Source organism: Prionailurus viverrinus, chromosome B3 (assembly GCF_022837055.1).
Source record: "Prionailurus viverrinus isolate Anna chromosome B3, UM_Priviv_1.0, whole genome shotgun sequence".
NCBI lineage: Eukaryota > Metazoa > Chordata > Mammalia > Carnivora > Felidae > Prionailurus > Prionailurus viverrinus.
Window position 1 is genome coordinate 107,499,716 of NC_062566.1, and position 27,211 is coordinate 107,526,926.

At 35.0% G+C, this 27,211-nt stretch overlaps 1 protein-coding gene across 16 annotated transcripts in view; it reads left to right on the plus strand.

The window, feature by feature from the left end:
• The window catches only part of FUT8 (fucosyltransferase 8), a 310,512-nt gene that overhangs the window by 232,183 nt on the left and 51,118 nt on the right, over window positions 1-27,211 (plus strand). For all 16 annotated transcript variants that reach the window (XM_047862655.1, XM_047862657.1, XM_047862658.1 and 13 more), the window contains one exon: window positions 18,386-18,623. In XM_047862655.1, the coding sequence (XP_047718611.1) occupies window positions 18,386-18,623 (238 nt within the window). The remainder of the gene's footprint in view (window positions 1-18,385; window positions 18,624-27,211) is intronic.

Genomic DNA, 27,211 nt, shown 5'->3' on the forward strand with positions numbered 1-27,211 from the left:
AATTTTTGCAAAAACATATGACCAGCTGAACACATTACAAAAGCCATCCTCCTCCCAGGGTCTTTGAAGGGACCTGTTCAGGGGAGGGTCCCTCCAACTTACATTTCAGTAGCCCCACTCTGCCCCTAAGGAAGCCCTTCTCACTGAACTAGAAGGGAATCTTACATCCCTTAGACATGAGATTACCTGAGAACCACTGATAATAAGAAGCCTGAAATAGAGACATATTGCAAAATCAGATGAAAAATAATAGATGCTGACTGCTTAAGACTGAGTGGGTTCTCAAGTACATAGATAACACAGAAAGACTAGGTTGCCTCCAGTGAAAATTTTGCTTTATTTGATACTGGAACAGCAGCTTTCTGTTAAAGAATACCAACCTCTGACTAGGACTTTCACTCTCCTTCAGTCCTTAGAGTATACAGCACTTTCTCAAATTGACCAGACTATAATTGATTATCAACTGCTGTTCACTGACTGCCCACAACCTATGTGTAAGATGGCCATGCTCTAGGTGTTAAGTCCTGGCTACTATAGACAGTAACAGAGTCCTTTCCAGTGAGTGTTTTGTGTCTGTTCAGTAAGCCTCACTACCCATTCTTCCTAGGCTCCCACCTTTAATTGCTTAGCTTAGGACAGAGTATTGACTAAGAATGTAGGATCAAATAAGCCTTAGATATGATTCAGTGATGAGTCATAAAAGCATACAACTACATCTATGCAGTCAATTAAAATATACAGATAGTTCTCATATTGCTTATAGTACTATAGTGGTTATTCTAAAAAGTGCTTGGGTGTTTGAGTGCTTGGATGTTCTGTGTAGAATGCCATCATGTTTTGACCTACCTAAACCAAAAATTCCAATTGTGATAACTGTTTATCAGGGGGTGATGCGTGTGACTTGCACAGCTCATACCACTTTAAAAACCCATCTGAGGGGTGCCTGGGTGGCTCAGTCAGTTAAGCGTCTGACTTCAGCTCAGGTCATGATCTCACAGCGCGTGAGTTTGAGCCCCACGTCAGGCTCTAGGCTGACAGTTCGGAGCCTGGAGCCTGCTTCGGGTTCTGTGTCTCCCTCTCTCTCTGCCCTAACCCACTTGCGTTCTGTCTCTGTTTCTCTCAAAAATAAACATTAAAAATAAATAAATAAATAAATAAAATAAAAACCCATCTGAGAAAGGTTAGTACTCATTCTACTTTTTCTATGGAAAATTGAGCCATTCAAGTAATTACATTGGTGTTATACTGGGTTCAAGATTTGGATCAATTATTTTGAAAATAAGGTGATAAAACATCCAAATATCTGAAAGTCTCATTAAAGCCCTTTAATTGGAAGGTGAAAGGGAGGAGATATTTCTTCTTATTCTCCTGCTACATTAAGGGAAGTTGTGAAGATGAGTAATGTCTGTAAACTGTCACTTTTAAACACTCTGTATTTCTAGGTAGTAGGCAAAACTCTTATGAGGCAAGTGTAGGAGAATAAATTGAGGCTTAGAGAAGTTTGTGTAACATGCCTAGTAAATGGCAACAGGAAGAGGCAGAGTCTTAACTCCAAGCCTTTATATTCACCATTAACAAGTGCTTTGAGGAGCCAGTATTTTGTTTTGTTTTATTTTCCTGGTGCTTTGTTGAAGGTGACTAACAATATAAGCTTCAGGGCTGCTTTTAATATTGGCTGCTAAAGCCACATATCCTTGGCATCTGCCCATCATTAGCAACATAAGACATTACCACAGAAACCTTAAACAATTAGATTTCTCATGTATCTAGTTAGTAGAAGAAAGTGAAGTATAACTTTTAAATAACTAAATGAGTAGAATCATAAAAGGTGATTCTACTTTGCCTATATTTGTTGTTTCCATATTTTAAGATGATTTCTTCTTTGTCATTATAAGGGATTATCAATTATGGAAACACATAGAAATTTGCAAAAGTCAGTGGAGAATGTAACCTTTTTTTGAGGAATGAACAAATCTGAAGGAAAAAGGAGATACGGTAATATAAAATGGAAATCCTATGGGAAGTGTGTTCAGAAAGTTATCTTTGTAAAGTTTAATCATAGCAGTAGGCATGAGAAGTGATTTTCTTTCTCTGGATTATAAAAAGTTTAACTTAATTGTGGGAGAATGTAGAATGATGTGCTAATAAGTAGATTAAAATTCAGATAGAAGTTTGAGTAGAAAGCCTGATTTTTAACAGAAGAAATGTTATTTCCCCATTATACCTATCAAACATCTTTCTTTCCAGGTGGTACCAAATAAATATCACTTGCTCCTATCCAGTTTTCACTATTGTTCCATACACAGTAGAGATATCCTTCAAGTATATCTATGGAGGAGGTAAATGTCCTCAGAAAGATGAGTCAAGATTTTAGCAGCTGAGACATTAGGAGAATACTCCTACTAGTGTAAGTAGAAAGTAATGTGGGCATTGGATCCTAAGTGTATTGAAGAACTAAATCTATGTGTCTCACTAATGGTAAATAGGTCCAAAAGTTTTATTAAATCCGAATACAAAACAGCATATGATACAGGTTCCTATATCCTTAGGGAGCATGTATTTCTACCCATTTTGTCTAATGTTGCCTCTCCTTTGCCACCTGTTTTTACAGATTTTATTAGCCTAGACCAGAGGTCAGCAAACGACCAACCTCAGGCCAAATCTGTTTTTGTAAATAAAGTTTTATTGGAACATAGCCATGCACATTTGTTTAAATATTGTCTGTGACTGCTTTCAGTCTACAATGACAAAGTTAAATAATTGTGACAAAGTATATGGCCTGCAAAGCCAAAGATATTTACTGTGTGATCCTTTATGGGAAAAATTTGCCAATCCTGGTTTAGACAGTGATAGAAATAATTCTTAAACATTCTTGCCTTATGTTTTCCTTTGCTTCCTCCTCTTGTTCCTTCAGCTGTATATGAGCTCTTGTCTGTATTTGATACATCAGCTTTCTGGGCATATGCCTTTGTCTGCCCCCTGCTGAAGTTCCTACCCAATTAGTCTTTTTGTTTTTTTTGTTTTTTTTGTTTTTGTTTTTTCATTTATGAGTTGAAGAGTTTTTACTGGCTAGATCACGGGACTAGATACGAAGTATATGTAGGAACTCAAGAATATGAGTTGTGTGTTACAGACTTTTCTGTGTTATAGACTTTGGCCATATTCACTTTAGATCATTATTAAAAGCACAGTGATCTTAAGATACAATAAGAAATACTGTTAATGATTATGAAGCTTTCAAATGCAACTTGATGTCTGCTTAAATATTAGGACATATCTTGATTTATTCTGAATAATATCAGGTTCTACTAGATGGGCTCTGAAGCTTCTATGCTAATGAAATCAGTTTTTATTTTACTTTATCTTTGATTTCTTACATGTTGCAGGTAGGAAGGGAATAAGAGTAACTTTTTTTTTTTTGGTTCATGATTTTCTTCTCTTTTATTCTATAGTAAAGTTCTTCTGGGATATTTGGGCTATTGCTGTCATGCTATCACAAGAGGCTCTAATAGAAAGATTAAGATGCAGATAGAAAAAGATGCGTATAGAGATTTCAATATGGAAAAGTAGGGAGTCACTGATTATATCTGAATGGATAGAGACAGGTCATTATTTTTACCATTTCTTGTTACTGTTTTCTCTCAACTATTTTATGTCTTTCCCATAGCTATTGCATCTTTTATTCCTCTCTCTTTTCATTGGCATAACTAGTGTTTATTGTTAGACAAAATACATCACCTATAAATATCCAACACTTTTATACGCACACACACCATCATCTCTTTCATCAAGTTGCAGCATATCAGAGGCTATTTGGGATTGTTGGAAGAATTCTAGTTAACATTCTGCCGGCAAAATAGCCCCATAGCTTCGGACATTTCCCTTGCTCAGAAGTTGGTGGTTTTTTGTTTATTTGCATGTGTGGAGGTCTTTTTTTTTTTAATTTATTTGTTTTGTTTTGAATTTTGGTCTAAATCCTCTTCCCCTGAAGTGATTAGAATGGCTGTACTTGTCAGGTTTGGAAATGTCAGGGCTAGTAGAGGAGGCCATACCGTGAAGCTGCACTTATCATGAGAGATAAAGAGAGGTGGTTACAGGATGCCCTGTAACAGGGTTGGTTGTTTAAAGGGTTAGAGGCAGGATAGATACTACATTTGACTTGCAACCAAAAGACCTAGTGCCCTGCCCTTTGTACTTATATAATGGATGAAAAAGGAAATAAAGTCAGACCCTAAGAAAAAGCTTTTAAAAAGAAGGAATTTTACCTGTGTTCAAAGCCTACATCCCCTTGAGGCTTTGAATAGTCTTTTAAATGTTCACTATGAGGGGCGCCTGGGTGGCTCAGTCAGTTAAACATCTGTCTTTGGCTCAGGTCATGATCTCGCGTTTCACGAGTTTGGGCCCCGTGTCGGACCTTGTGCTGACAGCTTAGAGCCTGGAGCCTGCTTCGGATTCTGTGTGTCTCTCTCTCTCTCAAAAATAAATAAAACATTAAAAAAATTTTTTCCAATGTTCACTATGAGAGTTCTTTTCTTCAAACATTATGTTTTCTTTTTACATAAGAAGATATAATACCATAGTGTTCTCAAGATTCAAATGATTAAAAAAATGTTGGTTTATCATTTTTAAAAGTTATACAAGCAGATGCCTCTGGAAACAAAAAGCCATCAGCTTGCCAATAAATAAGTAGCATTATAGATGTGAATTAAATGTGTATTACATGAGAATATGTTGGACTTAAAGTACAGGCTTCAGTTTCTGGATAAGATGTAGTAAACACATTATTACTGTATTCTTCCTGCTAAGTACAATAACAACAAAAAATCCCGTACAATCTGAATCTTCTATGTTTGTTTATTTTTTTGTTTGATATTCCAGTTGGAGGTGTTGGAGAATCTTCCAACCTAAAAATACTAATTGATGGAGCCAAAAAAGGCCTCATTTTGATTACATCTATTCTATTCCAAGAGAATGTCATGAAAAGGGTTGGCCCTTGCCCTTCCTGGTGCCATATCTGTGGAGCTTGAGCACGTAGCCCTGCCCACCATACCTGCCCTGCAATAATGAGCGCACCCCTACCTCTCCCAACTGGTGTTACAACTGCAGGGACTTTGGACAAAATCCGTCCACCACCACCTTCCTGTAATAATTAGGTAGTTCCATTCTCTTCACAACTAGAGTGGAAGGAGGATATGGAGGAAAGGGAGTTAGAGAACAGGATTTTTCTAATATGTACTTGAAATCCAGGGTAGACCTCTGAACATCACATGCGTGGATCTGATGAGGATCAATGCAGAGAAAGGTCTGAGAACTGAACTCTGTATGATATACTACATAGGCTTCACACTGGCTCTTGGTTAACCCACAAATGGGGCAGAACAAAATAACACTGAAAAAGCTTTAACAATTAAATTGACATTTGAGCCACAGCCAATAAAAGTGAGTTAAGAATCTATATAGTTTGCTGTCTACTGAAATAGATCACTTAAATAGAAAGCAGAGTCTCATTACATAAGATTCACCATATATCAAGAACCAGGAAAATCTTAATTCAGATGACAAAAGATAATCAGTGGACAGCACACCGATATGGCACAGACATTGGAATTCCTGGTAAGGATTTTAAAGAAGATATAATAACAAAAATGCTGCAATAAGCAATTACAGACTTGAAACAAATGAAGAAGAAATAGAAAGCCTTGGCAAAGAAATGACGATATGAGGAAAAAAAAAAAACAAGTGAAAATTTTAGAACTGAAAAATGCAGTAACCTAAGAAAAAACTGGCTTATGATGGGATAGCTGTGGCCGGGGAAAGAATCAGTGCACTTGAAGTTAGATCAGGGGAAATTATCCAGTCTAACTACAGAGAGAATAAAGATTGGGGAAAAAAAGTAAACACAGCCTCAGGGACCTGTTGGTTAAGAGTCCAAGGAAAGTGTTGCTAGGGGCGCCTGGGTGGCACAGTCGGTTAAGCGTCCGACTTCAGCCAGGTCACGATCTCGCGGTCCGGGAGTTCGAGCCCCGCGTCGGGCTCTGGGCTGATGGCTCAGAGCCTGGAGCCTGTTTCCGATTCTGTGTCTCCCTCTCTCTCTCTGCCCCTCCCCCGTTCATGCTCTGTCTCTCTCTGTCCCCAAAATAAATAAAAAACGTTGAAAAAAAAATTAAAAAAAAAAAAACAATACTCTGAAGAAATGTATTTAAAAACACTGCAGATGAATAAAAATTAAATACTGAAAGTTCAAATTATGCACAGGAAAGCAGGAATGGGTGTTGTGTTTTGTCAAATACTTTTTATTTACAAATTGGTATAATCATGTGGATTTTCTTTTGTTAATGTGGTAGATTACGTTGAATGAATTTTGAATACTTAGCCAGCTTTGCATTGCTGGAATAAACTCCACTTGGTCATGATATACATATATCACATATATTATATGTGTGTGTGTGTGAGTGTGTGTGTATTCACATATCACATATGTATATATGATAAAATAGGTTGAAAATGATAAAAATAATATGTTGATCAGAAAATAAAATAAGTTGACATGATAAAAAAATTGACAAAATCCAACACTCATTCATGATAAACACTTAGCACTCTAGGAAAAGAGGGAAATTCTTCAATCTGATTAAAAAAAAAAGAATTTACAATCTACAGGTATCATTCATCACACTTAATGGTGAAAGATTAAATGCTTTTCCCCTAAACTTGGAAATGAGGCAATGGTATCCTCTCTCACCTATTCTCTTACTCCTATTCATAGTAATGGAAGTTCTATGAAGTCCAGTAAGTCAAGACAAAGAAACAAATGGAATACATAACTAGAAAGAAAGAAAACTGTCCCTATTTGCAGGTGACATGATTGTCTACATAGTAAAATCCTTAGCAATCTACCAAACAATAACAACCATATAGCAGTAAAACTTCTAGAATAAGTGAATTGAGCAAAGTTGTGGGATATATGATCAACACAAAAAAATTCGTCGTAGTTCTACATCCTTGCAAGAAACAATTAGAAACCAGAATTTTAAGACATAATGCCATTTATAATTGCTCTAAAAATGGAAAATTCAATACTTAGATAAAAATACTTATACAATGCTGGTGAAATTAAAGGTCTAAATGAGTGAATGAATTTATTATGTTCATGGGTTAGAAGACTCAACATAGAAAAGAGTTCAGATCTTCGCAACTGATCCATAGACTGAACATATTCCTATCAAAATCCCAGCAATTCCTTTTTTCTTTTTGTATATATAGACAAATTGATGCCAAAATTTGTATAAAAAGGCAAAGGAATTAAAATAGCTAAAGCAACTTTGAAAAGAATAACATCTGAATAATAATCATAGTTGATACTTCTAAGACTTAACCATAGTGACAGTGATCAAAATAATGTATAGTATTGGAAGAGAGGTAGACGTATAAATCAATGAAACAGAATAGAGTCCAAAATAGACCCACGTGGGTGTACTTTTTTTCATTGAGGTGAAATTTATGTAACCATCTAAAATTCACCATCTTAAAATGAACAATTCAGTGGTATTTAGTGCATTCACAAGGTCACCTCTGTCTAGTTGCACAGCATTCATCAGCTTAAGAGAAAACCTCACTCAAAATCATTAAACAGCTGCTCTCCATTTCCCCATTTCCAATTCCCATGGCCCCTAGAAACCACCAATCTGCATTGTCTATGGATTTACCAATTCTGAATGTTTCATACAAATGGAATCATATGTGACTTTTTTCTATCTGGCTAACTTTACTTAGATTAATGTTTTCAAGCTCCATCCATGTTGTAGCATGTATTAGTACTCCATTCCTTTTTTGTGGCTGAGTAATATTCTGTTGTGTGAGTCTACCAAAATGTGTTTATCCATTCATTTGTTGATGGACGTTTGGATTGTGTTCACCTTTTGCCGTTTCAAACTAGCATTGCTATTAATATGTCTCTACATGTATTTATTTGAGTAACAGTTTTCCTTCTTTTGAGTATATACCTATAAGTGGGCAGTTGAGTTTTGAGACAGATGCAAAAGCAGTTCAATGAAGGAAGCATAGTCTTTTCAATAAATGGTGTTGGAATAATTGGACATCTCATAGGGAAAAAAATGAACCTTGACCTAAACCTCACAGTTTTACATAAAATTACCTGAAAATGGGTAGTAAATCTGACAGATAAAACAAATGTGACATGTAAAACTATAAAACTTTTAGAGGAAAGTGTTGGTATAAATCTTTGTGACCTAGGCTAAAAGTTCTTAAACAGACACCAAAAGAATGGTTTCTAAAAGGGGAAAAAAATCAATAAATCAAACTTATAAAATTAAGAACTTTTGCCCTGTGAATGACCCTGTTAAAGAGGATAAAAGACAAACCATAAACTTGACTGGAAGAAAATCTTCACAATTCACATCTCCAACAACGGTCTTGTATCCAGAATGTATTAAGAACTCTCTTTCTTTTTTAAGTTGTATTTTTTTTTAAGAGAGAGAGAGGGAGCATGTGTGCATGTGAGAAGGAGAGAGGGGCAGAGAGAGGGAGAGAGAGAATCTTAAGCAGGCTCCATGCTCAGCGTGGAGCATGAATCTCACAACCCTGAGATTCATGACCTGCGCCAACATCAAGAGTCAGGTGCTTAACTGACTAAGCCACCCAGGTGCCCCAAGAACTCTTCAATCTCAACAGTAAGAAACAACCCAGTTGGAAAATGGGCAAAAGTTTTGAGCAGATAACTTTACCAAGGAAGATATATGGTCAACAAACATGCACATGAAAAGATGTTCAAAATCATTAACTATTAGGAGATGTAACCTGAAAACATGATGAGATCCCACCACACCCCTATCAGAAATGGCTAACATAAAAAACACCAAGATTTGGAGCCACCAGCTCTCTCATGTATTCCTTATGGAAATGTAAAATGGTATGGCATTCTGGGAAACAGTGTGACAATTTGGTTCAACAATTATACTCCTGTGTATTTATCCTAGAGAAATAAAAACTCACGTCCACACAAAAATCTGTACATTCACATGCGTAGCACTTAATCTGTAATACCCTAAACCTGGAAACAACCTATATGCCCTTCAATGGGTGAATAGACTGTGGCACAATCCAATAACAGACTACTACTCAATAATATGAAGGAATGAACTATTGATACACACAATACCTTGGATGGATCTCAAGAGCATTATGCTAAGTGATAAAACCGATCTCAAAAGGCTTAATACTGTCTGATTTCATTTATAACATTGTCAGAGTTACTAAATGATTGTCATGGAGAACAGGTCAGTAGTTGCCAGAGATTAACATTTGGAGAAGGAGTGATGTAAGAGAAATTATTTTGATGTAACAGCCTGTATCCTGATTGTAGTACTAGTTGTGTGAGTCTATATATGTTATAAAATTTGATAGTTCTGTAAACTACCACTCCCCGCCCCCCTCAAAAAAACCTGGTGAAATCTAAAGAAGGTCTGTATATTAATAATATTATGTAATGTCAGTTTCCTGATATTGATAATGAACTGTGGTTAAGTAAGATATTCTCATTGGGGAAAGCTGTGTGGAAGGTAACTCGCTATTGTCTTTGCAATTCATTGTGGGTCTTAAATTATTTAAAAATAAACAGCAAAAAATACTGTGTTAAAGATTTCAAAAAGTTAATAACCTGAACTGGTTAGATCACTGTTAAACTGAGGCAGTGAGAAAAATGGTCTTAAAAGTATTTTTAACTAAAAAAAATAATAACGGGATTTCAAAGAAATTTAGACTCAGCTAACAGTGGATTCTCAGTGCATGGATAGCTACATGGAGAGATGGAACAATGCCTCTATCCAAAGGAAAGGCAGCAGGATTTGACATCTGGTTTAGTTATTGTTGGTGGTTTGATTTAAAAGCCAGTGAGTAGACATGTGCTCTAAGTACCAGCGCTACTGGGACCAGTGGCACTTTGCAGAATGGAAGAGCTGGCAAAACAGTGTAAGTTATTCTGATCTTTATTTAAAACCGAACAAAACATTCACAACAGCTTTTGCACAAGAACCGAAGTTTCAACTAGTGTTTCTCTTTTGTGTCTGCTATCCACTTCATCTTTTGATCTGGGCTAACCGGTTCCAAACTTGCTTTTACTTTTCTCCTTCTTTCCCCCTTCTCTCTCTTCCTCTTTCCCCATTCCCCTCTGTCTCCAGCACTTCTTCCCTTTCCCTCTTTCCTCCCTCTTTCTTCTCTATTCTCCCTTTCTTCCTTTCCTTCCATCCCTTCCCCATCCTTTTCCTATCTCCCTCTTTTTTTTTTTTTTCTTTTTTAAGGAGTACCTGCTGTATCCTCCCTGAATATTGGTTTTGGAGAAGGAGAGTATAATTAGGCCTGTTAAGTAAAATGGTGGAGGACATTTCTGACATTCAACCTTAATTTTTAAACTAAGTTATTTTTAGATTGAGAAATTAAGCTGGTTCTGACACGTGGGAGTCAGGCTATAAACTTGTGGAGAAAAATTGAAGGTGCTTGAAGCTATATGTCTTCTGTGCATTTGTGTAGGATTGGCAGAATTTGGCTTCTCAGAAATTAGTTTCTCTTCTCTAGCCTTGAAGGGACTTTTGTTTACATTAGATTCTTGAATGAGAGAGTTAGATTTGGATACATCTCATTCTTTCTCTGACTTTCTTTTGTGGCTTTTATAGTTGCAGAAGATATTAGCAAAGGTGCTCTGGTGTACTTGTCTTTTGAACCTGAAATAGAGGTTTTTTAAAGATCACCTGGAATATCCAGAGATATTTGGATATTTGAGACTACTATCTCAAAGACCCCAGTAATAGAAATGCCCCATAATGTTTGTTGTTTCTATTGGACATGTAGAATTTGTCTTTTTTAAAAAGTGGCTTTAGAACATTCCAAAGACTTCTAGGCAGAGTAAAACTTTTAAAAATGCATCTAAAATAAGCCAATTGTTGATTATTAAGATCGTTCCTCTTCTATAACTGTATAGTAACCATCTGCCTTTGTTTCAGTGTGTCAGGATTACGGTCTGTATGTTAACTATGCACCTTGGTATCTTTTCTCTATTGCTTCCACACTTAGAATTTTATAAAATGCCTACAGGGAAATTGATTTCCTGCAGCATTTGGTAGACTACTTGTGCCTGAGCTATTGTGTTGTTCTTAACTACCTGCAACAAATTGTTCTTTGCTAGAGGGCTAGAAAGGACACCTCAATACTATCTTAACTTTGCTATGAAAATATTCTTGTTTAATGTGTTAAGAGACAATAATTTCCAGTACTGGCTTTTAAAAATGAAAATGCTTTTAACTTTCTCTTTCATGGTTATTAACTATGCCCAGAGTCTTCATTTTAATTACCACAATGCAGTACTCCAGTTCTCTTATTTGCTTCATTACCTTTTCTGCTTTGGTTGTGAAAATAATTTTAGAGAAGTAAAATCAGACTGTTTCCAGTACAATGAAATGCTTTCACCACACTGTTAATGAATCTTTTCTTCATTATAACACAAAGCTAGATGCTGTAGATCTTTTTAAACAAACAAATTAAAAACTGTTTAGTCTTATGATTAGAGCAGACAAAGAACACAAAAAATTTAACGTACCTGGCTCATTCCTTTAGTTTTTCTGACCTCTCTTCATTGGAAATAGGAGGTGTCTATGGCTTAACTCTGCCCTGGAGAAGGAATGCTATTAGTTGCTGGAAGGGTTCTTGGACTTCTTAAATGTGAGATCTGAAACCATAAAACTACTAGAAGAAAACATAGAGGAAAAAGCTCCTTGGACATTGTTCTTGACAATGATTTTTTGTGTATACCACCAAAAGCAAAAGCAACAAAAGTAAAAATCAGCAAGTGACTACAGCAAACGAAAAAACTTCTGCATGGCAAATGAAATCATGGACAAAATGAAAAGGCATCCTAGAATGGGAAAAAATATTTGCGAACTGTGTATCTGATAAGGGGTTAACATTCAAAATATATAGGGAATTCAACTCAATAGCAAAAAAATAACCTACTAGAATATGGACTAAGGATCTGAATTGACATGTCTCAAAAGAAGACCTACAAATAGTCAAGAGATCACTAATCATCAGGGAAATGCAAATCAAAATTACAATGAGAAATCACCTCATACATGTTAGAAAGGCTGTTATCAAAAAGATAAAAGATAACAAGTTTTATAAAGGATGTGGACCAAAGGGAACCCTTGTACACGATTGGTGGGAATGTAAATATCCATTATGGAAAACAGTATGGAGATTCCTCAAAAAGTTAAAAGTAGAACTACTGTATGATACAGCAGTCCCACTTCTCGGTAGTATATGTCTGAAAGAAATGAAATCACTATCTCAGAGAGATACTGCACCCCCTTGTTCACTGCAGCATTATTCAAAATAGTCAAAATATGGAAACAACCTATGTGTCTGTCAGTGGATAAATGGATAAAGAAAAAAAAGTGGTATATATATATATATATATATATATATATATATACATATATATATACACACACACAAACACACACACACACACATACATATATACACACATATACACACACACACACACATATATATATATACACATATGTACACACATATATACACACAATGGAATGTTCTTCAGCCACGAAAATAATAAAACCTGCTTTTGCAAGATAATAAACCTGAAGGGTATTATGCTAAGTGAATAAGACACAGAAAGACAAATATTGCATGATCTCATATGTGCAATCTAAAAAAGTCAAATTCATAAAAGTAGAGAGTAGTATAGGGATTACCAGGAGACAGGAGATGTGGGAAATGAGATGTTGATCAAAGGGTACGAAGGTTCACTTAACGTGGGATGAGTAAGTTCTAGAGATCTAATGTACAGTATGGTGACTATAATTAATAATACTGGTATTACATACCTGAAATTTGCTAAGAGAGTTGATTTCAAGAGTTCTCCCCACGAAAAAGTAAATTGTAACTATGTGAAGTGATGGATATCTTAATTAATTTGATTGTGGTAATCATTACATAGTGTGTATGTATGTATGTGTATATATATATGTATGTGTATATATATATATATGTATATATATCAACTTGTTTGTATACTTTAAATATATACAGTTTTTATTTGTCTAGTATACATACGTCCACAAGGCTAGGGGAGTGACCAGGTAAGTGCTCTAAGCCTGCACTTCTTGTTGAATTTTGTATTAAAGACATCATGAGAGGATCGATAAGAGTATTGAACAATAGATAGGGAGAGCTGAATTCTAAATTCTGGCTTCATTGCCACCAATATATTTTTGTCACTGTTGGCTTGACATCACCTTTGTCTCCCTACATGCAATTCAATTGAACTAATAGTTATTGAACATTTACTCTTCGTGAGAGATTTCTGGAGATACGATGTCCAGTTTATATTGACTAATTTTTGTTTGTTGTTAATTTAGCCTTTTTCTGCAATGCTTTTGGTTGGTAGTAAATATAGACAGATAAGTGAGGAAAATTACATGGTAGCTGGAAAAGTTTCCTCTGAAGAGTCTTTTGCTTGTATGTATTGGAAATCTAAATAGTTGTGGCAAAAGGCTTCATCGGTGATTTAATTTAAAAGCCACAGAATCAGTACTATTTTGTAATGTTACATCATTAATTCACAATTACTACTAATTTACTAAATGAAGGCAGTGGAAACTTCTAAATCTTAGCAGTGCCTACATAATATAAGAATAACTGTGGTTTACTAGTTGATTTAAAATTCTTTTTAGCAAAGTAGAAATTACACTGGCTTCTGAATTTGAAATATGTTCAATAGTAACAATTTTCATATTTTAACCAAAGTAGAAGAGACTAAAATATTTTAGCATATGATGATGCCTTTAGTGAATTAATAATCATTTAGGTTTAAGAGACACTGCTTCTCTTAATATACCATCTTGGAGGCATATTGATTTTAATATATACTTCTCAATTTTGATTTATAGGATAATGAGAACAAATAGGGCTTTCAGTTCTGGTCATCTAGGGTCATTCTTAGAAATTAACAGTGTCAGAAGAAATGCCTCAGATAGTGTTAAAAAAAAAAACTGAAGAAAAGGAAACTAAATACAGAAGAACCCTATTTTATCTTAAGTCCTTATTTCTTAATTTATATGTAATAGCTTTGCTGCAGAATTATAACTGTAAGAATGTTACATAATATTGTTAGCTTTTAAAGGTCCATGTTTGGGCCACCTTGCAGCATTACATGCAAAAATACTGCATTTATCCAGTGTGAAACATTGTATCTTGAGATTATGAGAATAAATGAGTTAGTATGTTTGAATTAGCTGTGAGCATATACCATGTCATTTAGTTTCATAGTATCTCTGAGAAGGATGGATGGGTGAGCAGAAAGAGATCGTGGAGGGAGGTAATTTTTGTCATAATTTTAAATTAACAAAATGAAGCAAAATCACACAATTTAATTCATAACAGAACCCGAATTAGAACAAAATTTTATCTTAAACTTCTCTATGCAAAGGTCTTTAACTAAAGTATGTTGTTTCAAGTAATTTTGGCAAATTTACCTCCTATTTCTAAAACTTGAATAATCATCATCATTTGCAAGATGAATTTCTTATTCTATTGGATTGTTATCTCCCAAATTTTGTTGTAAATATTAAGTGCTTAATAGATATTTATTTAATGAACAAAAGTTCACCTGTACGCGATCAGTGAGTGATACTCAAGGCAGAAGGAGGGAGAAGTGAGTGAAACCCTCTCCCAAGGGACTTAGGGAGGAGGTATTTTCAATCTGTATTTCCCAATCTTCTAGTCCCAAATGAGAAGTACTTCCTAGTGGCACTCCTGCTGGAAGTGTATCATATTCTACGCACACACATGTGGGGTGTGTGTGTGTTTGTGTGTGTGTGTGTGTGTGTGTGTGTGTGTGTGGTGAGTGGACAATGTAGGGGAAGATCAATGAAGGGGAAAGATCACAAGAATCACCATACAGAACAAAGCAATATGCCTGCATTCTTGGATAACTGGTAGAGAAATATAGAAGAAAGTGCATTAGGCACACTAGAAACAATTGAAAAACAGGTTTTATCATCAGAAATAACTACCGTTAAAGTGTCAGCATAATTAAAGCTGCTTTTGGTAAGGAAGCCCTTCTGTATATTCTTGCTAATGGATGAGACATACCTTCAAGCCTTTTGCAGACAGAAAGTATAAAACCAGGATCAGTGCAATTGACAAAGGCTATTTGGTAAGAAATTTGAAGATTATGCATACATATATATGCATGCCCATGTGTGTGTGACAACAGCTCTGATTCCCTTTTATAGACTCCTATAAATCTCTATTTGTGCTCCTCTGTAGCAGTGGTGGATAACAAAGACTTAGGTCAGCTAAGGGGTTCCTGAGTAGGGTTTCTTTCCATCTGAATAAATCCCTGCCCATCTCAGAATTGTTGCTTTGTTTCCTTTATTAACATCTGCTTGTTTATTCTAGATACTTATTCTGGTGAGCCTAATCTTGTGTTAGACACACATAGGTTTGTTTTTTGTTTTTGTTTTTTTTTTTCTTTCTATTTCTCACTGTCTCTCTGCCTTTTTATGAGCAAGATCTTTTGAATTTTTCACACTTTTAAATATTTTTGTAAAAAATTGGGCTGTGGCTCTGAACTTCTTCAGTGTTTTATTTACTGTTCTCATTCTGATCATTCATTTTCTCTTCTCTTATTGCTAGCCTTGGAGTCTTCCATTGATTACTCATGATTACTCATTCCAGAACCAAACATAGTGGATTCCTTTCCTTTCTACATGTTACCTATGACTTAACAGAAAGATTTAATACAGTCTCAATTTAGCTTGGATTAAGGCACATTAACACTCTTGAATGAAGCTTCATTTCATAAACTGTTCATGTCTTTCTCTTAGGACTCGGTTCTTATGCTTGAAGCATTGCATTCTAATTAGACTCAGGAAACACAGATTCCTTAATCTGTGTCTTAAATGCAGATATGTCTTCTTTTTATTAAAAAAAAAAGTCTATAGTTTCAAACGTTTAATTATTCCTTCACTCTTTTTTTTCCTTAAAAATATGAAGATTAATGTAAGATGTAATCAGGTATAGTACATGTGAGGTATATGGCATATCTGTACTATCTTTACAATAATTGTGTATATTGAAAAACTATTCTAAAAGAAAAATTCTACTGAAAAATATATAAAGGATATTTTCTTTTTCATTCATATGAATTTTAGAAATATTCATGTGCTGTATTTCTTTTTTTTTTAATTTTTTTAACGTTTATTTTTGAGACAGAGAGAGAGCATGAACGGGGGAGGGTCAGAGAGGGGGAGACACAGAATCCGAAACAGGCTCCAGGCTCTGAGCCGTCAGCACAGAGCCTGACGCGGGGCTCGAACTCACGGACCGCGAGATCATGACCTGAGCCGAAGTCGGCCGCTTAACCGACTGAGCCACCCAGGTGCCCCTCATGTGCTGTATTTATTAAAATCACGAAATATCTGACAAATGTTATGTTCTTTATTTGCCCTGCTGATAAACTATTGAATTAATAACAAAGCTGTGGATCATTTTGAGAATGTTCCTTATTCCCAGGATCCTTATATAATATTGGATAGAAAGTAAATGATATTGGTCTCTCAATAACATATCACCTATCCTTTTCTTCCTCTCAAATCTCTTGTGGCTAAAACTGGAGTCTTAAGTAGAAAAGTCTTAAGAGAAAAGAATCAGCAACTCTGGTACTTGATTTGGGAAACTGTACTGACCAAAGCTTGCTGAATTTTATCTGGATTTTCTCAGACTTCTAAGGGTTCTAACTCTTCAGAAGGCTCTTGATGCTATAGGTTATATTTTGATCTAAAAAGATCAGCCTCAGTGGCACATTTGAATGTAAAAGATACCTCTTCTGAAAGTAACTGTGCTGCATTTTCCCTTCTCAGCTTTTCCTTCAGAGTCATTTTATACCTTCACCTTCCTAGCTTTTGTTTCTAGGGCTCTGCTTGACAGAACAGATGATATCCTTGGAAAACAGCTGTAGACTTGTGGTTTGGCGACTGCCTTTTTTCAAGGCTCACATAAATTGAGAACTGGTTACTTTGCCTCTTTGTGGGAGAAAAGTTGCTGTTCCTCAAGGCACCCATCCATACTCTTACCTCATAGACAGAACAACTTAAACTTCTTGCAGACAGAACAGCTTTAAACTTCTTGGTTAAAGTCCTTGTCAAAACAAAATTTTATTTGAAGAACTAAGATGCCTCGGGATATTTAACAGTAGCCCATACGAATTACAGCAGAGTTGAAGCTTTATAATAAAAAAGATGTCTCTCATTAACTAACCCTATTGCACCCACTGTTAGATAATATTAAGTGTTTTAACTACTTACTGTTCATCTTATAGCAAGGTATAGACATAGAAAAAAGGACCTCCTGATTAAAAATTGGCATAACAATGGGTGGGCATATGGGTGAAATAGATAAAGGGGATTAAGAGGTACAAACTTCCATTTCTAAAATAGTCACAGAGATGAACAGTACACATAGGGAATATAGTCAATAATACTATAATAACGTTGTTTGGTGACAGATGGTGACTACACTTATGAGCACTGAGTAAAGAATTGTTAAATCATTATGTTGTACACCTGAAACTAACATTACACTGTATGTTAATTATACTTCAGAGATTAAAAAGCTACTATAACACAGCCTCAAGACAGCCAATGTAGAACATATTCTACATTTTATTGTGAAAATTACTAGTAGCTATCATCATTAGTTTAAAAAAAACAAGTTTTGTAACTGATATTTTATAATTGTTGAACTCATATTTTTTTTTTATTCATTGGTTTCACTTCCATAATGAAAAAGTACATTTTGTTTGTGATATCTAGAACTCTGGAGATAAGTGGAATTAATAGGTAAATTATAGTTTTTCATTTAAAATGATTTAAGTTTCACGTGGGAAGGTAAGCTCAGTGTGCTGAAGTACAGCTGGCATAAATAAGTTATTTTACTTCTTTCATAATGAGCTCATCAATGTATGCAACTTTGAATTTGGAGATGATCACACTTGCATGTTCTGAGTGATGGAGGAGTGAAAGATTACTTTTTTAATGTAGCTGCGTAATTTCATATCTGTTTAGCGATGTTTCTTAAGCAACTGTTCTTTTTTCCCTGCCATCTCTCTAAAATAAACATTCAGCGGATGCTTTGAAATTTAATCCTTAAAGCTAGATTCTTTGCTTAGTAAGATACACTGGGTCAGTCTTGGCTTATATATGATTTTTGACACTTGTCTCTTATGAAGAGAAGATGACCTCTCTTCACCTTTGCCTTTTCCCTGCATCTTTGTCTTTCTCCCTGATAGAATCCCAAGGACTGCAGCAAAGCCAAGAAGCTAGTATGTAATATCAACAAAGGCTGTGGCTATGGCTGTCAACTCCATCATGTGGTCTACTGCTTCATGATTGCATATGGCACTCAGCGAACACTCATCTTGGAATCTCAGAATTGGCGCTATGCTACTGGTGGATGGGAAACTGTGTTTAGACCTGTGAGTGAGACCTGCACAGACAGATCTGGCACCTCCACTGGACACTGGTCAGGTAAGAAGCCTGTGCAGTATTTCACATCTCTGGGTTGAACTGCCATGTTCCAAATTATCAGATTTCTAGGCACAGCTTTATGGCTTGTGGTCATCTTTTTCTCTGGATCCATGACTGCTCAACATAACTAAGGTAAAGTCTAGAATGATATTTTATTTAAAAAGTGCTTTATGACCTGTTTAATTTCTGATGTTCATTTTTATCTGGACTTAGCAAAACCACTAAGTTTTTTTTAAGGAATGAAATTTACTCTTTTAATGATGATACACCTTTCACTTTTTAGAGTACTTTCACATTACTGAACTTAATTGATACACGTAATTATCTAATTTGATGCTCATGTAATAAGGTAGATTGATACATGAAAATCTTCCGCATGCATGAGAATCACCTGGAAGACTTGTTAAGACACTGTCTTCTTATTAAGTAGGTCTGGGGGTGCTGAGAATTTGTATTTCAAACAGAGTTTGCGGGTCCAGGGATCACACTTTGAGAACCACTGAGACAGACCATGCAGGTACCTTTTTATCCATTTTACAGTAGAGGACAATGAAACCTAATTTGCTTATGTAATTTTCATTTTATTCAAGAAACAGTTAATGTAAGGTACTATGCTAGACATTATAAGAGGTATAAAGATCATCAAGAAATTTTTCTTTATCTCTAAGAATTTAGTAGAAGTAGAATATAGAGTTTCTCACTGCTAATCTACTATTCTTTCTGCAATGATGATTTTTAAACAAGGTCTAAAATTGGGCTACCTTTTGTTAAAATCCTTGCTTTATCAGTTTGTAATCTTGGGCAAGTTACTAGACTTAGTTCTCTCATCAGTACTGTGAGAGGTAATAATTTACTTACCTCTTTGAGCTGTTGGTAGGAGTAAGCAAAATAATGTATGTAATGCACTTAACCATAATACTTGATAGATGAACTCTAGTAATTATTAGCTATCATTAATAGCCTTTATTCATTGGATAAATATACAGTTGAGTACCTACAGTGTGGCAGATACTGAACTAAGTGAGTAGGTGAAATGCTAGGAAGACAATACACGGTCTCTGCAGTTTCATCTTGTGGGAAGTCAACATTTTTTCAAAAGGCTGAGGCATCTCTGTTAATATAATTTCTCATGAAGCTGAGCATCTTTTTTCACAAGTTTAAAACACTAGATGTAGAATAAGAAGCTTTGTCGTTGGCAAAGTGAGTGACTTTAGTTCCTTTGTTTCTTTTTACCTCTGTTGGAAAATATCAGATAACCTGACTCTTCACAGAAGTGCAGGGAAATTCATTGGGTAATTTTTATAAAATGCTTTAAGTTGCTATATAAAAGGTTCTATATGAATTTAAAGCATTATTTTGTGGTGTGAGTTTTGTCTTTCTTAGGATGATTTAGAGCCTTATTATATGTATCAACATACTTTTTCTTTGTAACACCAAGTTTTAAAGTGAACCTCTTAATCTAGAACCTTAGCTGATCTTTAATTTTGAGGTTACATCTTCCATTGATCTGGTCTGTAGTTCACAGCTAGTGCAAACAGATTAGATAATCAAGGTTAGGAATATATAGGAAAAGCGGTTCTGTCAGACTCATTGTGGCTAACTTTTTCATTTTGGGAACTTAGTTTAATATCAAGCCTCTTTGTGAAAGTACAGAGCCAGAGTAGGGCAAGGTTCTTGTGTTTAACTGTTTCTAGGGAGAGGCAACTTTGGGGATGGTAGTCAGTTAATAGGAAAGAAAAAGTTGGCCTCACTCGTCTTACCAAATTTAATGTATAGCTTGGCCTTGCCTAGAAGCTACAACTAGTTATTTGATTTAATCCTTTCTCATGCATTTTGTAGGCTGTAGTAGCAACTACAAGATGTGAAGGTTAAAGAGGCTTGAATTTGAAACATGCATAATTGCTTAAAGTTATAGTTAACCAGGTTCTAGAAATCATTCTTCTTTAATTTATGTGATTCTAAGGCCTAGTAGATACCAGGTGGTTGATTTATCATGCAGCTTATAAATGACAGAACTACGGTTGGCACATTGACTTCCACCTGCCCTCAGTCTACACCTTCCCAGTAAACTCTGGCCAAACACCTTACCCATTGGAACAATGACAGGCACAGAGACTGTGCTGAATGCCAAGGAACGAAATAAAATTACCGATTTTATTTACTACCCGGTATCCTGTAACTTTTTCCAAACCTTCTATATAATTTCCAGTACTTAAGAGTTATCAGTGGTATTTTCTTCTCAATCATTTGCAGTCCCTGATTTTAAAGAAGTCATTTTATCATGGTAGCACAGAATTATAATTTTAATTAATAGGTCTTTCCTTTATCACTACAGGTATTGTATAAAATCATATATTTTTCTTTCTGCTCGCAAATTAAACTGTGCCTGTTGGACACCTTTAATTAATTAAACTAGTGATTATTTTCAATATGCCTGCAGAACTCATTGTAGCTAAAATAATTTAGATGCTAATCTTGTATCTAAAAGAAGGAAGAGATTTATGTTTGGGCTTAGAATATTTTATTTTTATGAAAGCTGTGGTAGCCATCCACTTCTGTTTCTGTTTATATACATTATCTGTATATGTACCTTTTGGAAAAACTAACCTGTTTTTAGAATTAGAGGAAACAGAATGAATTTTAATAAGCTCTTTAACTTTAGTTCTTTAGTTAGCCATAAATCAACTACTACATCTGTTATTGTAGTGACTTGTATAAAGAATCTTGGGATATTTCCCCAGGCACCATTGCCATGAAATTATTATTGTTTATACACACTTGACATGATGTGCCTGCAGGTGGAATTTAGTTGTTTCTATTGAAATCTGTCACCAGTACAGAAATTAGTATGCACATCTGATCATTTCAATAGCTAAATCATACCTTATTGTAGGTTGAATTGTTTTTTTTTCCCTTCATTATTTATGAAACCATATTCTTTATAGTGATTTGGCTAAGTGAAGCAAAATATTCAAAATTATGCTTCCAGTTAAAAATAATAATAATGATCTTTCCCATCACCTATGGATGTTGTGTCTATTCTAAAGTTGCTGATAAAAGGGTCAGTTTATTTTTCTGTATCACAAGATATTTCCTAAACCTGAACCGACTGCATGACTCTTCTAAATAGATTCCTTATGATAATTGAGAATGGAATCTTGGTGTCTAATGGTTTGAAGTATCTTTCAACAATTACTGATTTTTTTTAATATATATTCACTATTTTAGGCTATTATGATGACCAGCTTCTAAAATGCTTATCCAGTTGATATAAATACTCTTGAATAGATATTTAGCAACAAAGAACCTCAACCATTTAAACTTAGTTCTCTACTGGTTTTTCCATTCTAAAAATTAAACATTTATTCAGATTAGTAGTTAAAACACTTTGGCTGTTTTATATTTCTTTCTCTTGTCTTTTCCCACTGTCTTAATAAATATGTAATAAGTTGAACTGACTTAATTTGGTAAATCGAATTAGAAAATTTTCTTTTAAATGAAAATAATGACTAGTAAACAAAAAAGTTTCTAAATATGGTAAAATTTAATGCCCTAGAGATGCCTGATTTAAGTACATCTTCAGGTATATTGTCATTTGCAATATATAGTTATCTAAACTGGGTGGTTACCTTCTCTCCATACCTCATTTCAAAAAGGTTTTGTTTAAAGAGTTTTATTTGTCATTCGTATATGAAGGCAATCATAAAATAAAAGTAATTTAGGAAAAGCACCTGCTGTGTGCCAGGCACCATGCTGGACTGTGTGAAGAAGACACACATAGTCCCTGCCCTGTCAGGGGCAGCCTAGGGGGAAAGGCAGGCAGCTGAATGGACCCTTAAAATATGTTATGATACAGGTAAGTTGATAGGACTCTGAAGCACTTACCTAACACATATTTGGGATTCTTCTGGAAGAAGAATTTTATTTATTTATTTATTTATTTATTTATTTATTTATTTATGTATGTATGTATGTTTATACATTTTTGAGAGAGCGAGTACAAGTTGGGGTTGGGGGGAGCAGAGAGAGGTGGACAGAGGATCCAAAGTGGGCTCTGTGCTGACAGTAGAGAGAGCCTGATGTGGGACTCAAAGTCACAAACCACAGGTCATGACCTGAGTTGAAGTCAGACCTACTGAGCCATCCAGGCACCCCTGGAGGAAGTGACTTTTAGGCTCAGGCCCAAAGTATGAGTATGAGTCAGCCAGGTAGAGATGTGGTAGAAGAATTTTCTGTTAGTGGGCACAACATATGAAAAGAGGTGAGAGAGCATGGAGTCAGCGGGAGAACTAGAAGTAGTTCATCATAGAGTTTGATGATTGAGAGACTAAAGTTTTGGTTTTTTTGTTTTTTTAGGTACAATTTTTATTTTTATTTATTTGTTTTTAATATGAAATTTATTGTCTAATTGGTTTCCATACAACACCCAGTGCTCATCCCAACAGGTGCCCTCCTCAATACCCATCACCCACCCTCCCCTCCCTCCCACCCCCCATCAACCCTCAGTTTGTTCTCAGTTTTTAAGAGTCTCTTACGGTTTGGCTCCCTCCCTCTCTAACTTTTTTTTTTTCCTTCCCCTCCCCCATGGTCTTCTGTCAAGTTTCTCAGGATCCACATAAGAGTGAAAACATATGGTATCTGTCTTTTCTCTGTATGACTTATTTCACTTAGCATCACACTCTCCAGTTCCATCCACGTCGCTACAAAAGACCATATTTCATTCTTTCTCGTTTTCTTGGCTCCTTTTTTAATTAAAAAATTATGGTTTCATTTTTAATATTTTTTAGGGTTTACACTTGGTAAAATTTTTAAAGCTGACAAACACTACAAACTCATAAAACTCAGAAAAAACCAACATAATATTTTGATTAATTAACTATCTAAAACACTTCTATAATGCTATTTTCCCTGCATTTAAAAATAGGATAATTTCTATATGATAACGATTTTGCATTATCATTTTATATGCAAAGAATAGAAGGGTAATTCAGTCTTCTAGGTTTGTTGATCAAATTATTTTTCCAGTTTTATTGAGATATAACTCATAATATCATATTAGTGTAAGGTATACAACCTATAATTTGATATAAGTATATTTGATATAAAATATAGTTAATACAGTAAATTTAGTTAATATCCATCACTTCACTTACATTTTTTTTCTTGTGATAAGGACTTTTAAGATTTATTCTTTTAGCCACTCTCAAATATACAGTATAGTATTGTTAACTATAGTCACCATGGTGTACATTATATCCCCAGAACTAATTTATCTTTTAATTGGAAGTTTGACCTCCTTCACACTTTCCCTCCATCCCTACCCTTCCCCACCTCTGGCAAATACCTGTCTGTTCTCTGTTTCTGTGAGTTCAGTTTGTTTAGATTCCACATACAAATGAGATCATACAGTGTTTGTCTCTCTCTGACTTATTGTCGCTTAGCATAATGTCCTCAAGGCCCATTCATGTTATCACAAATGCTGGTATTTCCTTCTTTCTCATGGCTGAATAATATTCGTGTATGTGTGTGTATTTTCTTTATCCATTCATCCATTGGTGGACATGTAGGTTGTTTCTGTGTTTTGGCTTTTGTGAATAATGCTGCAGTGAACATGAGGGTGCATGTATCTCTTTGTGGCAGTGATTTCATTTCCTTCAGATACATACCCAGAAGTGGGATTGCTGGATCAACATGGTAGTTCTACCACTAAAGTCTTTAAGCAAATATCTCTCATTATATCAAAAGGAAAATCTTTAGCAAGCAAAGCACAAATTAAATTATACTTCAAATTTTCCTGTGAAACTAATATTTTTAACTTTTATAAAAATACTAAGATGTCTATTAGAATTATCTAAATGGTCCAGCCAGGGTATCCTTAATAACAGCTAATCTCATGTTGACACTGATAAAATAATGAAGTGGTTAAGAGTCCATAAGCATAATATACCTATTAAGATAGACTATGGATGTGCTTCTGTGTGGCATTTTTACAGTAATATTTTCAACCTTTGATGATTGATTAATAGAAACTCCAAATAAGTGAAAATAATATTTTAGATCCCTTATGCTGCAAAAAACATTTTGATTTCTCTGATTAGGTAATGTGATGAAGAGGAAAAGATCCTGGACTGTGGGTTTGACCATATCAGATCTCACTTCTGTTATTTTTAGCTTTCTGAACGTCGGCAATTAATTGTAGCTTCTGAACTTCAGTTTAGCTCTATAAAAAGCTCATGATACTCAATACCTACCTCCCTATCAACTTTTATAGGCTGTTATCACAAGGGAAAATGATAAAACCATAACAGGTATTAAGATGATTTTCATATACAGTTTATTTTCATTGTGTATGTTTGGTCCCCAGATTTTAAAATACAAACATGATAATGGAATATATTGTTAGATTATAACTTGCAACAACAGGAAAGTTATCTTTTTACTGTAAGATGAAAATTAAGCCTTTATAGGAGCTTCATATAGTTTTTTCCTTTTTAAAATTGTAGAATTAAGTGAAAAAATTGAAAGAGATTGAGAGAGGAGAAAGAACTTCTGAGAATAACATCTAGACATTAAAATATCTCTGTGCTTAGTAAACCCACTATTTATCATAATAAAATTCTGGACCAAAGATTCTCCCCCGAAGCTACCTTATCCTCATCTCAGTATTTTTTCTATACCAATACACCTCAGATAGAAGATTTACTCCCACCTATAACAGTGGCTAACAGTAGTTAGTGGCTTTTAAACTGGTTGAGTTTGGGGCTAAGAGATGGTGGTACAGGGAGAATGGCTTGGAGAGTGAGTTGGTGCCATACATAGTTGAAAAGCTAGCTGTCCAGGCTTCAAGATTCTGATGGGTCTCTCTGCCCTGCATCCGACTCCTCTGAGAATTACCTGACCTAAACTAGTATCATTGCAGGTACATCAGGACTTTAGTTTCAACTGTATGACTTTTTTTTTTTTTTTTTTTTTTTTTTTTTGCTATTCATGGTTCATAAAAGAAAGAAAGATCTTTGTTTCAGCAATGTAAAATACCAGTTAGATTATATGTATGTCTCAGTAGAACTCAAACTCCTTTTCACTGTGACATTTCCTTTATCTTCAGCTTCCCACTTAAGGGCAGAAAAAGAAGTCTTTGATATATCATTTATAGTTATGAAATACAGAAATACAGGATTAGAGAGCTGAAGCTTTATCCACACAACAGCCTTGCCCAGGGTGAGCCCACGTAGATGTTTATTTCCAAGTTTATCCTACAAGTGCTTCTCAAATTGAGTTACATGTAAACCTGGGGAAAGTGAGTCAGAAATTTATAAACTGCCAGGATAAACGTGGTACATTTTCCTGAAAATTGATACAATTTTATTTGCTGGCATATAAGTTAAATTATTTTCAGATAATAAAACAAACAGGATATGTAATGGAGTGAAATGAAAAATTTGATGAAACATCAAACTTTAGCCCATTGGTTTAGGCCAGGCTTCATATTCTTAATAGTATCTAAGTTTACTCTCCTCTGCTATCGGGAGCATTTTGGTGGAAAACTTTAAGAAGCACCATTCAAATTCTATTTGAATTTTTAGCTTATTTTATCTTTACAGGGAGACTCCAGAGGGCGGTAGGGCTTAGATGTTCTGGGTTATTTACACAATGCCAAGCACTTTATCGGAGCACAGTAAATGCAACAAAAGAAACAAATCAAACCCACCTCTCCTGCATCCTGGTCCAAATCTGTTACCCTGCAAGCTGTGTGAAGCACTTTTGCCAAATCGTAGATTTTGTTTTTTTAAAAAATGGTTTATCACTAAGAATGAATCTTTTTAGCAATATATTCTGGCCTTTTTAGACAAGGTTCTGGCAGAATGAGTTCACAGATAAAAAGCGGTATGATTTAGAAGTAGCAATACATAATTAGCATCAGAGTCATTGTGGAGTGGAAACAGTTTCATTGGCAAAGTTTTTGAAAATCCCTTAAGTCTAGTTAGAACGTATCCAAGGTTGCTAGAACTAGAAATAGAATCCAGGTGCTCTTATTTCCTATGGGATGTCTGGGCCACGTGGCCATGATACCTGACTCAGAAATTATCAGTGTTTTTGTAAATACTGATACACCTTTATGTTACAAGTGTGTTTCTTCAAGATTTGCTATAAATTGAATTATTATAAAGCAAGTGATGTTTTAAACATTTTAGTGGAGCTTTTTAAAGGATTCCCAAAGGAAATCCTTTCCTAAAGGAAAGAATCTTTCTCCTAATATGATCTAGTAGTCCCCTGATTCATCACTTGTTTTTCATTCCTTCCTTCCTTCCGCCCTCCCTTCCTTCCTTCCTCTTTCAAATGTTTGGATTTTTCTGTTTTTCCGAGGCACACCTATGTAAGTCTTTGAGGCTCTGTCACATTTGGCTTTGGATCCACACAGCAAAGTATATAAAAGGAAGAATGAAGTCTTTTAGTAGCATTTGGATAAGCGTTCTATGTGTTTAAAACATGTAGATCACATTCAAGTTTAGAATGGTTCTGCAAATAAGATAACTGTTGAAATGCTAAAGAAAGTTAAGAATGCCTCCTAGCTCTTTTTGGTTAGTTTT